The following is a 17354-nucleotide window of genomic DNA, read 5'->3' as shown; positions in this document are numbered from 1 at the left end:
TCTGAGCTGGCAGTCAGCACAGAGCCCGACGCGGGGCTCGAACCCACGAACCGCGAGATCATGACCTAAGCGAAAGTCGGACGCTCAACCGACTAAGCCACCCAGGGCCCCCCCCTTTTTTTTCATGAGTTTTAAAAATAAATACAGTATAGTACCGTTCATGTGTTTATGATTTTCTGTAACATCCTAGCTTACTATAAGCTATATGTAATATAATATATATAACATACGAGATATATGGTAATCAGTTGTGTATGTTAGTGGCAAAGCTTTCAGTCAGCAAACTTAGTAATTAAGTTTTGGGGGAATCTGAAGTGATACGTAGGTTTTTTTACTTCATGCGGGTTCCATAACCCTAACCCTTGTGTTGTTCAAGAGTCAACTGTACTTATGGGGCGCCTGGGTGGCTCAGTCGGTATGTTGTGTTGATGGCCCAGGATTGGAGAATTCAGTATATGAAAAACAGGACAAAAAGACTTTGTGTTTAAATGGAAAATGGTCTGAGAGTGTAGCCTCAGGTGATTATCAACAGGCTTTCACCCACATGACTATCTGGCAGACATCCAGAAGTTATGTAGCGCACAGAACAGTTCATTGTGCTACCTGTCCTGCGTGTGGAGGGACGTCCGCCATCCCTAGTCCCCAGTGATGAAGTGCAGCTGCTGTTGCCACCCTACCACGTCACTGTAACAATCAAGATGCAGTTCTTAACTGACTTTTTGAGAGCAACTGACACAGGGGTCAGGGAACTAAGGCCGTATGCAGTAAGTGGCAAATGAATGCTCTTACGTCACTTTGGTTCCAGCTACACAAGCGCTATTTTTAGCTGTTGTTTCAGATACCTGAAAGTTAGCGCCGAAGAATAAGAAAACGGGAGTGGCTCCGTAGACTCAAAACTCAAATCATATTAATAGGGCCCTTCTTTTCTTTCATGGCACCTTCCTTTATCCCTAAATAGCTTTTCACCATTTGTAAGTACACATTTGCGTCTTAATCCCAAAACTGTGGGGCTGAGACCATGTCTCTTTCCTTGGTGTCTAGGACAGTCTGTGGCGTGTAGAAGAAAATAAAGCACGGGGTATGGATAAATAAGGCAGGCAGGAGAGGACGGTGAGATGGCAGCTGAGTCACACAGAAGGCAGAGCCTCCTCCTACCTTGGGCTGCTCTTTTCTTGGCCCCATCCGGGTATTAAGTCTTAGGCAGGATTGCTGCAGGCCTCTCTGAGGACACGTGGCTTCATTGTGCTCATCTGCTCTTCACTGAGCCCAGGACACGAGGGCCATGGCTTCCCAGGCTGTCTTAGATGCGGGCCAAGCTTCTGGGAAGGCTTGACTGCTCGTGTGATAAGAATAGGTTTTTCTCTCTCTCTTGTGGTTTTTTTTTTTTTTATTGGGAGGCAAGAAATGTGAAAGGAAAGTGTTATCTCATGTTAATCCTCTGTTCTAAACACTGCAACTCCTAGGGCCCAAGATAGGATGTTACCAAGGTCTTCTCGAGTGGACGGAGCTCATGTAGCTACTGGGAGTGGCTCCTCGTGCACTGTGGTTTGCTGCCCGCACTTCCTGGAGGAAGCTGACGAGTTCAGTTGGGTCTCAGATTGCAATTTAAACAACTAAAGCACCCACTCTAGCACTCCTGCTGTGTCGATGGGTATTAGTCATCTTGTGGTGCCTTTTATTTGTATTTAAACCTTTTTATTATAAAATATTACACAAAGAAAAATGAATGAAACTTAAATTTGCAGCTCAGTGAACTATCACAAAGCAAACCTCCATGCCGCTACCAGTCCAGTCAAGAAATAGAAGATTCCTAGAAACTCTTTCCAAGCCCTATTCCATATATGACATCCCTCTGTTGATAGACATTTGGACTTTATGAATAAAGCTGCTATGTGTATTTTGTACCTGTTGGTTGGTGAACACATACTCATTTCTCTTGGATATATACCCAAGTGGAATTGCTGGGTCATAGGGTAATCCTCCTGTACTGAAAATTATCAACAGTTTTCAAAGTGATTGTATAACTTTGGATTTTCACCACTAATAAATGGAGTCCACTTGTTCCACGACCTGGGCAACATGTGGCATTTACAGGGCTTTTAGTGTTGGCCATTCTGATAAGTGTGTAGTGGTATTTCATTGTGATAGTAATTTGATTACTAATGGGATTCAGCACTTTAGCATGTGTTTTGGCTTCTTAGCCATACTCTTTTGTGTATTGTTCAGGTCTCTTGCCCGTTTGCTTTTTGGGTTTTTTTTCTTTCTGTATTGAGTTGCCTTTTTAAAAATTATAATTTGTATAAAGTCTTTGTATACTCTGGGTATGTGTTCTTCTTTTGTTACATGTGTTACAGATATTTTTTCCTACTCTGTGGCTTATCTTTTACCTCTCTTAATTGTGTTGTGGAAAACAGAAGTTTTTAGTTTAAGTTTAGTTTACTTTATTAAGTCTTTTCCTTTGTGATTAGCCCAGTCCTTTTGGTACCTGGTTAAAAAAAAAATACCTCCCCCAAAACATGAAGATATTTTCCTGTGTTCTAGAAGCTTTATTACTTTGCCTTTCACATTACATCTATAATCCACCTTTTGCCCCTTCCTATATGCATATTCCTGTATGGCCCAGCACTTTGCCCTACTGCATTGCCTCCTTGGTCACGTTTATAGATACGGGTTTGTTTGGAATCCATTTTGTCACACTAGTCTGTCTATTCTTGTGCTAACACTGAACTATCTTAATTGCTATGGTTTTAGACTAGATCTTTATATCTGAAAGAGCAAATCTAATTTTTTATATATTTTCTCTATAGGTTTTTTTATAGCTTTTTTTTTTAAATTTTTTTTAATGTTTTATTTATTTCTAGGAGAGAGAGAGAGACAGCATGAGCAGGGGAGGGTCAGAGAGAGAGGGAGTCACAGAGTGAAACAGGCTCCAGGCTCTGAGCTGGCAGTCAGCACAGAGCCCGACGCGGGGCTCGAACCCACGAACCACGAGATCATGACCCAAGCGAAAGTCGGACGCTTAACCGACTAAGGCACCCAGGCGCCCCTATAGCTTTCTTATTAAAGTAAGGAAGTTGCTTTCTGTACCTAGTTTACTGTTTTGTTTGTTTTATTTTTTATTTAAACAATTTTTAAATGTTTTATTTATTTTTGAGAGAGAGCGAGAGCGAGAGAGCGAGCAAGAGCGAGAGAGCGAGCGCGCTCCAGAGAGAGGGGGGCAGAAGGAGAGGGGGACAGAGAATCCGAAGCAGGCTCTAGGCTCTGAGCTGTCAGCACAGAGCCCAACACAGGGATTGAACCCAGCAACCACGAGATCATGACCTGAGGTGAAGCCAGATGTTTATCTGACTGAGCCACCCAGGTGCCTATGTTTGCTTTAAATAAGCTCTGTGTCCAGTGTGAGGCCTGAACGTACAACCCTGAGATCCGGAGTCACATGCTCTACTGACTGAGCTAGCTAGGCACCCCAACTGTTTCATTTATTTATTTTTTTAATATCATGAGCACACATTGAATTTCATCAGATACTTTCTCTGTAGCTGTTGATTTTTCTCCTTACTCAAATATTAAAGTAACTTTACATTTCTAGAGTAAGCCCAAATTGATCATGATCTGGTATCCTTTATATAAATTGTTGGATTTAGTTTGCTAATATTTAGTTTAGGATTTTTGCATCTTTGTCTATGAATGAGATTACCTTCTGTTTTTCCTTCTTGTTAATGTCTTTGACTGGTTTTAATATCAAAGTGACAATGACTTAATAAAATAGGTTGGGGGGTTATTCTCTCTTTTATTCTCTAGAATTTGTGTAAGATTGGCATTATTTCTTTTTCAAATGTTCGGTAGAATTTACTGGTAGACATCAGAGGTTTTCTTTGTTAGGAAGGTTTTTAATCATGGATTGGACTTCTTTTCTAAGTATAAAACTTAGGGTTTTTTTATTTCTTGTGTCATTGTAGATAATATTACCCTAGGAATTTATCCATTTCACCTAAATTTTCAAACTTATTGGTATAGAGTTGTTTATAATATTCCTTTATAACCTTTTTATTTTGAAATATCAGACATATTTTTGTAGTTTTCAGTATGTAGATCTTTCATTTCTTTTGTGTATGAAATCCTTAAATACTTCATATTTTTTAATGCTATTATACATTGAATTTTAAAAATTTCCATTTAATTGTTCATTCTTAGTATAGAGTAATGGAGTTAATTTTTAAATATTGGTCTTAAGTCATTTAGTGTTGCTAAACTCACTGATTCGAGTCACTGTGTAGATTCCTTGTTAGTGTAGATCTAAAGTAGACATTTTTTTAGGTCCCGACTAGCTCTGCTCCTCCAACATGGCTTCTCTGGGATCTCTGTCACATACCCTGGGTGTTCAGCCTAGTTTCTTCCCCTGGATGGTTGGAATTCATCCTTCTTTTCACCTTGTAAGAGCTTTGGTAGCAGCTCTTTGGTTAATTTTGTGGCAACTCGCTGTCTTATGGGCAGCTTGGAATTGAGACGGTCTCAAGTGGACCCCTATAGACATCTCTTTCTCTGTTTGGTTCTCCCAAATTCCAGCTGCTGCTGTTTCTCCAAATTCTGCTTTTTATTCAGTGAGATTGTTACTGGTTGGTGGACTGTAAAATTCCTTGGTTCTTGTCTTCTTGAAGGAAATAATTCAACTGAGAGACTCCGTAGAGAATTAAATAAAGGTTTTATTTAGCAAAGAGGAAAGACACTCTAGAAAGGTAGCCAAAGAGCTTGGTCTCCAGCAGACGAGGCCGTCTCTGGGCGGAGACTGGGTGGTCCCGGGCAGTTTCCTGTCTGCCATCCTCCTTTCTCCCCTTCTGCTCAGGTCGGCCTAGCTGCCTACTGCAGCAAGGTCACAGTGCTCTTTTGGGATTTCCTTCCTCACACCACAGTTCAGAAAGTACCTCCAAGCAAAAACAAGTGATCCTCAGAAAGGCCCTGCTTGTTTCTTTCCCTTCTCTCAGGGATTATAGTCCTTGCTGTCTGTTGTCCAGTGTTTGAAAACAATTGTATATTACGTATTTTCCAATTAAACAGCTGCTTATGGTAACAGTTATTCAGTAACAGTTACTCTGTCATGGTTGAATATTGCTTTTATTAAATCCATAGTTAAGTACAACTATTATGTTGTAAGTTCACTGGTAGAGTCAACAAATTTTAAGCAAATCATAATATGTGACATGATCTTATATATATTAATTTTATGAGAATGACTTTTTAAATTAATCAGGGGCACCTCAGTGGCTTGGTCGGTTAAGTGTCTGAGTCGTGATATCGGCTCACGATCATGATCTCACAGTGGTGGGATCAAGTCCCACATCGGGCTTCATGCTGAGCATGGAGCCTGCTTGGGATTCTCTCTCTGCCCCTTCCCCACTTGCACGTGCTCTCTCTCTCAAAAATAAATAAATAAATAAATAAAACATTAAAAATATTAATTTCAGGGGCACCTAAGTGGGTCGGTCGGTTAAGTGTTGGACCTTGGCTCAGGTCCTGATCTCGTGGTTCCTGAGTTTGAGCCCCGCTTCAGGCTCTGTGCTGACAACTCAGAGTCTGGCACCTACTTTAGATTCAGTATCTCCTTCTCTCTCTGCTCCTCCCCTGCTCATACTCTGTGTGTGTCTCTCTCTAAAAAAAAAAAAAACCATGAAAAAATATACATATTAATTTTGAATGAATACTGCTGGCATATTGATGATTTATTAGTTTCTAATTCCCAATTCCTAGGACACTTTTATCATACCCATCTTCTTTTACCAAATGTGTTTCTCTTAGATAGTTATTGGATATAATTGCTTTAGAGATTTTATTCTCCATTTCTTTTTAAATCCTTTGGAGGTAGAGTCTTTATTCTTATTAATTATTATTTAGATTGGACTAATATCAAGATTTAGAGATAGCCAGCATGCTTTACCACATACTCATGTAGTGAGCATAATAATCATATGATAAAAAAACAATCATTTTATTCTAAAATAATATTTTCACTTTTACTATAAACCAACTTGCTGCATAGGCTTTTTGTCCAGTGATTCAAACTTCAGAGGAATGATTGGCCTAGGTGACTTTTAAATGTCCTTTTGACCTTGAGATTCTATCATTCCTCAGCTGATTCAGCAAGAATGTGTTGAGTGCCACTGTAATTGTGTACATTATATAAGAAGAAAAGCTGCCTTTGCCTTTAATGGCCTTGGAATTGAATTGGTGAGATAATACCTGTGTATGTATAGTAGGTAACCGTTAAGAATTGTGTATGGTTAATTGCAGAAGGAACAGCACAAACCCAAAATGCCTGAGATGTTAAGTCAAAAAGAGAGGCTGGCAGAAGTAATGACAAAGAACAGGTCACGTCATCTTTTTTTTTTCCTTTTATACTTCATGTTTTTATTTTATTTTATTTTACAAGTAGTTTATTGTCACGTTGGTTTCCATATAACACCCAGCGCTCATCCCCACAAGTGCTCTCCTCCATGCCCATCCCCCCCTCTCCTCCCCCCATACCCATCAGTCCTCAGTTTGTTCTCAGCATTCAAGAGGCAAACCGTGAGAGACTCTTGAATGCTGAGAACGTCATGGCATCTTATGTTGGGGAGTATGAGTAAAAGACAACAACTGAAGCAGGAAAAGGAATATACATTGGCAGGAATGTCAGGAAAGAGACCCACCAGAACAGGAGTAGAAAGCCATTTTGTCTTATTTTGAAAATGTATTGCTAAGCTATGAACTTAAGAATACGTTGCAATGGCAGTGCACTGCAATGCTACCAACCGCAGCGTTTCTTTAGCCCTGGCTGCCTGGATTTGAAAGCGTTGTATCGCTTAGGTGCCACCAGTAATTGTTTAATGTTGCAGGAGAGCAAACATTTTTCATGGGAAGATCCTCATCTCATCACGAGCTACATCTTTGGAAACAGTATGAATACGCATCTGAGAACTGTCTTTTCGGACTGTTAGGTGTTGGAGAAATTCCTTTGCATTCTGTAGCTCTTCTCTGTTGGAGTCTAATAGATTCTGGTCTTTTGTTTGTGTTTAACTTGAGGATCAAGGTCGCACTGAGGTTACGACTGTCTTGCTGTGTTGATATTTACCCCTGGGCACAGTACTCCATGCTGTTTTTTAATTTTTATTCTGGTGGTACAGTGATAATTCAAAGCACATTAATTAGTTTTTGTTTAATGTTATTTTATAAGACCAAATGTAACTATGTATTAAAATAAGAAGTTTAAATAAATTTCCCACAAAGTGAAAAAGCACCACCGTAATTCCTTTCCATTGACTGTGACCTAAACAAATTATAGAATGTTTCTGTAATTAATTATTGAATAGGAAATATACTTATTCATCTATACATATGAAAATCCCAAATACTGAGTTTCAGTGTGTTATAGTCTTGTTAAAATTATAGAACTAGATTTTAATATTATAGTAATAATATTTATAGATTATAATACAGCTAATAATATTTTGCATGAAAGAGTATTAAACCAAGGCTGGAAACATTGTTAAGTTACATACTGAAAGCTTTTATGTCTTCATTCAGATTTTCTTAAGTCATTGTTTAAGAAATGCTTAGTAATCATGGTATCCTTGTTATGTATATTCTCTTTTTGCACTGGCTTATTTTTGAGCAAAAGTCAGACTCCTGAGAGAGTTTGTTTAAAGAGAACAGAGAAATTCCAAAAGCAGTGAAGGGAGGGAGGGAGACAAATACAGCTTTTCTTGGGGACAGAACTGAATGTAAATGTGTCCATTTTATGCCACATAGAAGTAGCAGGTAAAGGTTTTGATGTGGTTACTACTTAATAGTCTACAACAGCGTGTACATTATTTACAGTATTTGATGTGTGGAGAAACTTAAATGACTTATGGGTATTTTTAAAAATTTTTTTAATTGAAAAAAATTTTAATTGATTTTTTAGTTGACATTCAGTGTTACATTAGTTTCAGGTGCACAACTTCGCTCACCATCTGTCATCATACAGAGTTATTGTTGACTATATTCTCTATGCTGTACGTTTCATTCCCCTAATTTACTTACTTTATAACTGGAAGCTTGTACTTCTTAATACCCTTCACCTGTTTTGCTCTGCGCCACTTACGGTGGTGAGCACTGCATAACGTATATTGTCAGATCACTACATTGTACACCTGGAATTAATATTAGCATGTATGCCAATTATACTTCAAATTAAAAAAAAACTTATGTGAGTTTTTCTGCTTGTTTTCCCGATCTCCTCATTTTTGAGTGCCGCAGTACCATTTCTATAGCTAAGCAACATTTTTCTCAGCTCTTCTAAAGGCTGTAGTAAGCGCCAACTAAATGTATGTAAGATAACTGAATTGTTTTTATTGGAGAAAAAATTCAAGCAAGAGAAATTAGTCTTTTTTTTTAATGTTTTATTTATTTCTGAGAGAGACAGTGTGAGCAGGGGAGGGTCAGAGAGAGAGGGAGTCACAGACTGAAACAGGCTCCAGGCTCTGAGCTGGCAGTCAGCACAGAGCCCGACGCGGGGCTCGAACCCACGAACAGTGAGATCATGACCTGAGCCGAAGTCGGACGCTTAACCAACTGAGCCACCCAGGTGCCCCCCGAGAAATTAGTCTTAATATTAGGCTATATAAGACTTTCTTCCTCCTTATCTCATTAATGTGTATTTTATTCATCTCAACAAGACAGAATTTGTCCTATATATTTTGTTAGAAAATTTTTAATTGAGGGGCACCTGAATGGCTCAGTCAGTTCAGCACCTGACTTCAGCTCAAGTCGTGATCTCACAGCTTGTGGGTTCGAGCCCTGTGCTGGGCTCTGTGCGGACAGCTCGGAGCCTGGATCCTGCTTCAGATTCTGTGTCTCCCTCTCTCTCTCTCTGCTCCTTCCCTGCTCACACACTCTCTCTCTCTCTCTCTCTCAAAAATAAACAAACATTAAAAAAAAAAAGGTTTTAGGGGCGCCTGGGTGGCTCAGTTGGTTAAGCATCCAACTTTGGCTCAGGTCATGATCTCATGGTTCGTGGGTTCAAGCCCCGCATCGGGCTCTGTGCTGACAGGTAGCTCAGAGCCTGGAGCTTCCTTCAGATTTTGTGTCTCCCTCTCTGACCCTCCCCTGCTCACGTGCTCACGCTCTCTCTCAGAAATAAATAAAAACATTAATAAAATAAAAATAAAAAATTTTAATTGGAATTTCAGAGCGTTCAATGCTGTGAAAATAGCACATATCCTTCCGTGGTTGTTTAAGTGTTACGTTTTTAAATTCATTTTTGGCAGATAAAATAACACAAGAAGATATTGAAGGCATTCTGCAGAAATTTACTGGGAATATAATGCAGGTACCTCCCCTGTAAGTACAATTATTGAATTTGGAGAAATGTTTATTTTTTATTTTTTAGTGTTTAACATCACTTTAATGAGAAAAAAAAGGGCTCCCTTCTGTGTACGGTGAGGCATGTTTCAATCTGACCGGCACCTGCTCAAGTAGCTGTGGGCCTGACTTAGGCAGCCTGCAGAGCTTCCGGTACTCTCTGAGGCAGTGCCACACGGCCTCCTCTCTCCCTGGCCATTGCCACAGCTTGTCATCCGTGCTGGTCCAGTGCTTATGGATTCCATCCACATGCCCCAGGGCAGGGCTGAGCACAGAGAGCTCAGTCTTCCCAGAATTGCTGCGAGGCGCCCAGTTCTGTCTAGTGCTGGTGTCAGAGCTGTGATTCCTAGGCCAGGGGGCACTTTTTTTTTCGGGCTTTGGGACCATTTCTTGTGGGCCCAGAATCTTATGCTTCACAAATCTCTGCAACAAATGAAACAGATGAAAGTTATGATTTATTAAAAGTATAAGAATATTGATTTACCACTTAACCATATTTTTGGTGCACATTACCATTTCAAGCACATAGCTTTTTATTTTAAAAAAATGGCTGTATCATTATGTGTCAGGAATAGTTACTGACAGTTCTTTTAGCATATAGTACTTTTTATTTTAAAGTCTTGAGTTTTTTCAAGAACACTGAAATATCTACAGGGAAATGGGTCTTCATAATTTTGCTTCAAACAAAAGTTTTAAAATTTTTCTAGGATATGGATAAATGTTATTTTTGATCATTATTGTTAAAATAAATTAAACATATCTATATTTTATTTATAAGAGCAGTTTTAGAAATTTCTTCCCTGGGACTATTCCAAGGATTTTGTGGTCTAATAAAATTTTATCACACAAAACTAAGATCTGTAGATTATTTGTTTCTTTGTGTTTTGAAATGTTTTGATAAATTGTATGTTAAAAGGAATATTATTGTAAAGGAAATTGATTCAAGGAAATACAGCTGAGGCCCTTGTGACCAGAACCCAGACCAGTGAACGGACACATGTATAGTCATCTCCACAGAGAAGGTTAAAGGCTAAAATTGACAAGATTGCTCATTGGGTGCCATCTAGAGCTTTAGCTTCAAAGATGTTTGTTTAGGAATCCCATTCCTGGCACTGTTAGGGAACAGGTTAGAAGAAAAAATGAGTTCGTATTTTAGAAGGAGTTTCCATTTAAGTGCTGCTGGTATCCTTTCTTTCCATGCTGTAATCTGGAGTTATTCTGTCTCCTTCACTCCCTCTCTCCCTCTATTATCTTGCAAGTTATTCTGCATTAAAGAAAGACGGACAGAGACTTTCCACCTTGATGAAGAGAGGTGAAGTAGTAGAAGCAAAACCCGCCAGGCCAGTTACGGTATACAGCCTTTCCCTTCAGAAATTCCAGCCACCATTTTTCACATTAGGTAAGCTGGAAAACCTTGAAATCCTGTGTAGTTAGTTACATGTACTTTTATTTTGCATTTGGCTACTTTTGTGTAATTTAATGGATCCCTCGTATGTTGGAGATTTTTAAAACTTGACTTTAAGTAAGGTTAGGATTTGTTAATATCTTTTTAATAACACATTTAATGAAAATACTGATAGCTACATGAAAGTTCAGAAATGCTGTTCTAAATGCTTTTCTTATTATCTTAGATATAAATATCTATATTTTGTAACATACCTATTATCTTATTATAAAGTTGGAAGTAACATACCTTAGATCTCTAACAGCAAAGAATAGGTAAAAGATACAGACTTTCAAAATTTTATATTTTGTGTTTTATTATCTTATGGATGCTTGTTCCTCCATTTTGGCTAGTACCTGGTAGTTTACATTCAGTTTTAAAATTTAGATTAATTTGCCCTTTTAAAATGAAACAGTTTTAGTTTTTGGACAAGAAATTCTAAGAGTGGAGTCATTATTTCTCTCCCTTCTTTGTCACCTGCAAGTTATTGCCTATGACCCTGACAATATGGAGATAATGGGTAAGGTAGAAGTGTTTTTGTAGATATGGGGTACATTTTAATTCAGGTAATCAATTGGAATATATCTATAGTCGATATTTGAAATAAATTTAAAAATCAAAGTGCTAGTTTCTATTGTTTGGAAATTTTATGATCTCTCAGTTGCAGAAAGTAGTACTGAAGCCATGAACATATACAAGCTATAAAGAATCGAAAGCTGTAGTTCTAAATTCTTAGGCCTTAAGGTGATACTGCTTTTAATTTCACAGTGCCTAGTAACTAGGATTCCCTTTAGAAATAATTTCCCAGAACTGTTTTCCTCTATATTCTCTTGCTTTGCCATACTATTTAAATGTGTATTAGCTCCTGTAGAATGTGGGGGTTTTTTGTGCAGTTAAAAAATTAAGTCACTTTTTTCTTTAGTTTTCTGATTATAAAATATTTGACAAATAATGGGGAAAACATACTAAAAAATAACTCATTTCATGAAAATAAAGCAGTTGNGAGATCATGACCTAAGCGAAAGTCGGACGCTTAACCGACTAAGCCACCCAGGCGCCCCGAGAAGCTTGAATTTTTCTGATTGCATTTTAGTTGTGAATACTTACTGTGTTCACTTATCTTGTAATAGGCCAAAAGAGTTGTCTTTTCACCAAAGTCAAATACAGTGCAAGAGTGATTATATACCTACTTTGATCCTAGTGCTCAGTTTTTATGTCAGCAGTGGTCCCCAACCTTGAGCTTTGATTAATTCCCCTCAAGTGGCTTTATTTGTAGGACAAGACTATAAACCCCAGGAATATAGTCCTTTTGTGTGGAAATTCAGGATGTCTTGTAGATGAATGAAAATAATCCAGAGCCCTGCTCTTAACCAATAAGCATGTAATATGCTGTGTTAAGATGTTTAGATATGCAGTCACTCTGGAACATTGTGTAAGCTTAGTTATTTTATGGTTTCTTCAGGAATATTTCCAAGAGAACATTTAAATAGACTCAGCTCTCCATGTAGTATATTTTCCCAAACATAATTAGTATCCCTGATAGGGGGTTTTTGTTGTATTTTTTTGAGTATATAAATCTGACAATATCTTAAAAATCTACAGCTTCTGATAGCAAAGCGGAGATGTCCAACTGTTTAAAACCGATTAAATGAACAGGGTGTACAGATCTGAAAATATTTTTTTAAATGTTCAGCTCCTAATAGCAAAGCTGAGATTTCTCACTATTTAAAACCTATTAAAGGAACAAGGCTAAAGTAATAACGTGGTGGGACTTGCCAGTTGTTTTAAAATGTGTTCACGAGTCTCTGCTGTTTGCTCTCCCCACACTCTGACTTTTCAATCTCACAAACACATATGCTGTTGGATGAATAATTTATGTTTTAGCGCATAAATATTTTATCACTCGATTGTTTGCATAGTGCATTTTTACATTTGTTTAGGGGCATCATTTCTATGTAAAGTGGATTTCATAGGAGGTTAGCAATTTACCATGTCACTGTTAACATTCCAGATGTTGAATGTGGAGGAGGTTTTTATATCAGAAGCTTGGTCAGTGACATTGGTAAAGGTAAGCATAAAGATGAATTATGAATTATCATTTAGAGAGTAATACTCTTTTTTGATGGGAAGAGGGAATTTTCTATTTTTCATATCTCTGAGTGCCGGCCTTAGGGAACTGTGCTCTTGCTGCAGTCAGCTTCAAAAGCATCGTAGGTTTATGGCATACAATTATCAGCATCAGCAGCTGCAGTCAAATGCTTGTAACAGGAGAGGGAGAGAAAGAGAGGAACAGAAAATGAAGATAGGAATAATGAAGGCAAGAACCAACATTATTGCAAGTATAAGATATTTTAACTCAAATGGGATAAGATAGAAAGACAGGCCTTTCTAAAAGTTACTTTCATTGATGTAAGTAAGAGTTTAAAAAAACAAAACAAAACAAAAAAACCTGGAAGCCTTAGTCCTACAAACAGCTAGAAAGTTGCAGCCCTGGCTCTGCCATTTCCTGGCAGTCGGCACAAGACAGGTCAGGTTACCTCATCTGCAAAGGAGATTAATAGTTGCCTCATGGGCGTGCTGCATGGTTAAATAAGAAAAGTATGTGCAAGTTCCTTGCAGACTTTAAAGCAGTGTGTAAGGTAATACTGTTTTGCAGCTTCATCATTTCTTAATCTCAAACCGCTTGGTTCTTAGATTAGATTATTACAGTTTTACATTTGGGGTGGTTTTGAGAGGTTTGGGTCAAGTTGTTCCATCATTTGAGAAATTATGATGACCGTGGAATACTGAATCGTTCACCCTGTGGCTTTTCTTTTCGCCTTCTGTTGCCGAAGAGCTGTCTTCCTGTGCCAACGTCCTCGAGCTGACCCGAACCAAACAGGGACCGTTTACACTTGAAGAGCACGCCCTTCCTGAAGACAGATGGACAATCGAGGACATTGCCCAGTCTCTGGAGCATTGCTCGTCTCTTCTCCCGGCAGACTTGGCACTTAAAAAGTCAAAACCCGGGGAGTCTAATGAACAAGTTTTGAGCTGTGAATATATAACCCTAAATGAGACAAAGGGAGAGGATACGATTAAGGCATCTTAAGATTGGCTTGGGATTGTCATCATTTCTTGGTTGACGTTGGAGTCCTGGGTACAGGATGGCAAGCTACGTGCAAAAGATGAACAACGGTTTCTTTTTTCCTCCCCGCATGTTTTTTTTTTTTTTTCCGCATGAAGAAAAATGTCCATCATTGACAGTTTCTATGGTGTACAATTTATCTGCTCTACATTATAAATAGCCTTGCAGTGACTCGTTCAGCTCTTTGCCTCACTGTGAAATGTTTTAGGATGTTATTATGTTGTTTGATTGGATTCAGGAAAATCAACCCTCTGATTTTGATCTTTCTTCAGTCTTTTCCTGGAAACAGTTGAACACATTTTCAAATCAAAGAAAAAGAAACACAAGCTCTATGTTTCTTTGGCGTCACAAAAGTGAATGTAAATTGGTGTTACTTTGACTTTACTTTGGCTTCCTAGTGGCTCTGTTGTATTGAAATTCTTATGTTTGAAAAGGCCATTATTTAACGTACATTTTGGAGTTTACAGTGATTAACATTTATTTGATAAGGCTTATACTTTACCAGGTAATAGCTATTTGTTTAGCTCTTGGAAACTAATAAACTTTTACAATAAATATTTGTAAATAAACCCAATTATTGTTGCTACCACTAACAGTGTAACTAGAAGACTAAATATTTAGTTAAATTCCTGTCTACCATGAGCGCAAAGGACAGACAGCCTTATATTTTGGCAGCTACGTGATCCTTTCCTCATGATTTCGTCCACACAGTCAACCGCCCTGTACCAAGTTACTAAATAGCATAGTTTTTTAAAAGTAAGCTAAGGAATGGTCTTCAGTTTAAAATTTCTTTTGTCTATTTTTTAGTGTTTATTTATACTAGGGCATTAAGCCCTGTGATACTGTTGTGTTTTTTTAGTTTGCTTTTTCAAATTATATTTATACACATTGAGATAGCCGCCCTGCATGTCCAGCTAATCTCTTCTGCTCTAAAATTTTGAAACAGTTATTCTCAAACATTTTCATTCACATAGTTTACTGAAAGTTCCCTAACCCTTTTTAACATCAATTTGTAAATGTCACAAAATGGTAAATTTCATATATAAGGAGTTTTGTTATGGGAAAGCAATATATTATACTGCCAGTCTTTGGAAGTGTCCAAATTCTGCTTCATTTATTCAGATAAATCTAGTTTTTAAAGGAAGAATAGTTTAAAATTTCATAAGTGAGGTGTTTCTAGATTTTTATGGATTCCCTTTCTTTTAAAAGTAGTTGCTTGTTTGCAAGCTCCAACTCAAAAATTCTAAATACATAAAGTCATGGGCTTTTATTTGTAGTTAACTGAATATAAATTCAGTATAAAAGGTTATATATGCCTCAGTGGAGCATTTTCATCACATCAACAACATATTTTATATGAAAATATTAAAACTAATTCTGACACACAAAACTATAAGGAAAAGAGCTTGATATCTCAATACATTGACATAAAATACCAAACACACAAATTTGTAGGTCAAAAGCTGACAACTTGACTTGTGCCCCGCAGCCTGTCTCGCACGGAAGTGGTGGTGGCTGCCCCGATTACAGCAGGTCATCGTGCATTGCCAGTTAAGGTCTAAACAGAGTGAAATTTAGGTTTTGGAAAACAATTGGGGCATTTCTGCTCTATTTCTCAACTTAAAAATTGCCATGTATAATTTACTGAAGGAGAGGAGGAGAGATTATATCTTTTTTTAATATTAAAAGCATTGAAGAAAATTGCCAAATAGAAAAATTACCCACAATCCTCACCATCCTGATGCAGTGACTTCAGAACTTTAATTCTGTATTACCATTTCCCCTTCTCTGGTTTACAGAATTACAGTCTTAAGTCATAGATTTTCTAATCGACTATTTTTTAATGTTATCAGACTCTTTGTATTTAGTTTTGATAATTATTATTTTAATCAAAGGACTTCATATTCAGTTTATTTAAACCATTACCCGAATTCCTGAACCCTGAAGTTATTTTCAATTTTATCAGGATCAATTCTTGGGAGTGGGATGATTAAGGGGAATAACAACACTTTTATGCCTCGTCATACATTCGCCTATTACTTTCCCAAAGAGTTAGAACATTTTACAGGGACCCCATTTGAGTGTATCAGTTCATTAAAAGTTTACAGCTTTGGGTGGGGGGTTTATATGTTGTTGCTAATGTAGTAGATAAGAGTTCAAAATTGCTCTTACTTGATTTTGTGTGACTTTTCTTGTATACTTTGTTCATTTATATAAGTAAATGTCTCAATGGTTTCTTTATACATTTGTATGAGTTATTTCTGCAGTAAATACTTGGTAGAAGTATTTTCATGGCATGTTGTCTTTTTAACTTCCCATTCGTTTTTCATTTTTGCTAAGTTTACTAATTTTAATAACTATTCCCCTTTTATAGTTGTCAGATTTATGAATATATGAATAGTTAAAAGTATTTTCACTTTAAAACATTCTTAACTCTCATGTACAGCTGGAACTGATCAGAATTCTCTGAAAAGTTCAAGACTTACCAATAAATTTATTTTCTCCTGAGAGTCTAGTATTTAAGTACCGACTGTTTTGTTTTTTTCATTATGTAGTTCCAGGCCTAAAGTTTCATGACATGATAAAGTTGTTTCACTTGCAAGAAAAAGAACTTCCTGAAAATGTTTCAACCTGGAACATACCAAGTTACTTTTTACACTTTAGGTTTTTTATATTTCTGAAAAATATTTTTGTGTTAAGTCATCACAGTGGTCATAGGATTATTTTACATATGACTTTAAAATTCATGAGCATTAAAATAATACAAATTTTCTCTCTGCTTGAATTCAAAATCATAAAATTTGAAAAAGGAATCAACTCACATTTTCCTATACTGACTAGATCTTTTCTTCTTAAATACTTAAGTTAATACAAGCTACTGATCCATCATCAGAAATGATTCATTCTGTAAAAAAAAAAAAAAAAATAGGGCTTTATATCAGGTTTTCAGTGCATTTTATACTTCTCTGACCCATTTGAAATTTGTATCAGACTTAAAATGGGCACTTAGAGGTTCATTTATATGGTGAGTTGTTCTATTTCAAAGGAAGAAAGTAATTTACCTTCTATCATTATGTATATAATAGAGGAAATGTCATTGAAAAGGCACTCCAAAATGTTGAAAAAATTTAAAGAGGGGAATATCATAGTTTATGTATTGAAATCATTATGATGGCCTTGTAGTCGAATCTTGAGAAGACTTGTCCAGTTGAAACTGTTTCCTTACAATATGTGTGGACAGCCCTAGCCTGACCTAATCGTTAAGTATCATTTGTTAAACACTTACTACATGACATTGGAATCAATAATGCCTCATATTTTCAACTTGAGTTACATTCTCTTGATGAACAGAAATATTTCAGATTACTGTTATAAATGGGGATAGCAGGAAAGTTGAAGTCAGAATTT

The 17354-nt window shown here is 37.1% G+C and overlaps 1 protein-coding gene across 1 annotated transcript in view; it reads left to right on the top strand.

Moving 5' to 3' along the window:
- TRUB1 (TruB pseudouridine synthase family member 1) overlaps positions 1-16189 on the top strand; it is a 36329-nt gene extending 20140 nt beyond the window's left edge. Inside the window, exons 5-8 of the mRNA XM_077779542.1 lie at positions 9282-9354; positions 10635-10774; positions 12831-12887; positions 13654-16189. Of these exons, the coding sequence (XP_077635668.1) occupies positions 9282-9354; positions 10635-10774; positions 12831-12887; positions 13654-13910 (527 nt within the window). The 3' untranslated portion in view covers positions 13911-16189. The remainder of the gene's footprint in view (positions 1-9281; positions 9355-10634; positions 10775-12830; positions 12888-13653) is intronic.
- Positions 16190-17354: the final 1165 nt, after the last annotated feature.

The sequence above is a fragment of the Crocuta crocuta genome, unplaced genomic scaffold, assembly GCF_008692635.1.
Source record: "Crocuta crocuta isolate KB4526 unplaced genomic scaffold, BGI_CrCroc_1.0 scaffold138, whole genome shotgun sequence".
In the NCBI taxonomy this organism is placed as follows: domain Eukaryota; kingdom Metazoa; phylum Chordata; class Mammalia; order Carnivora; family Hyaenidae; genus Crocuta; species Crocuta crocuta.
Note: the sequence above shows the minus strand (reverse complement) of the source record. Positions and strands in the feature narration are given on the sequence as shown.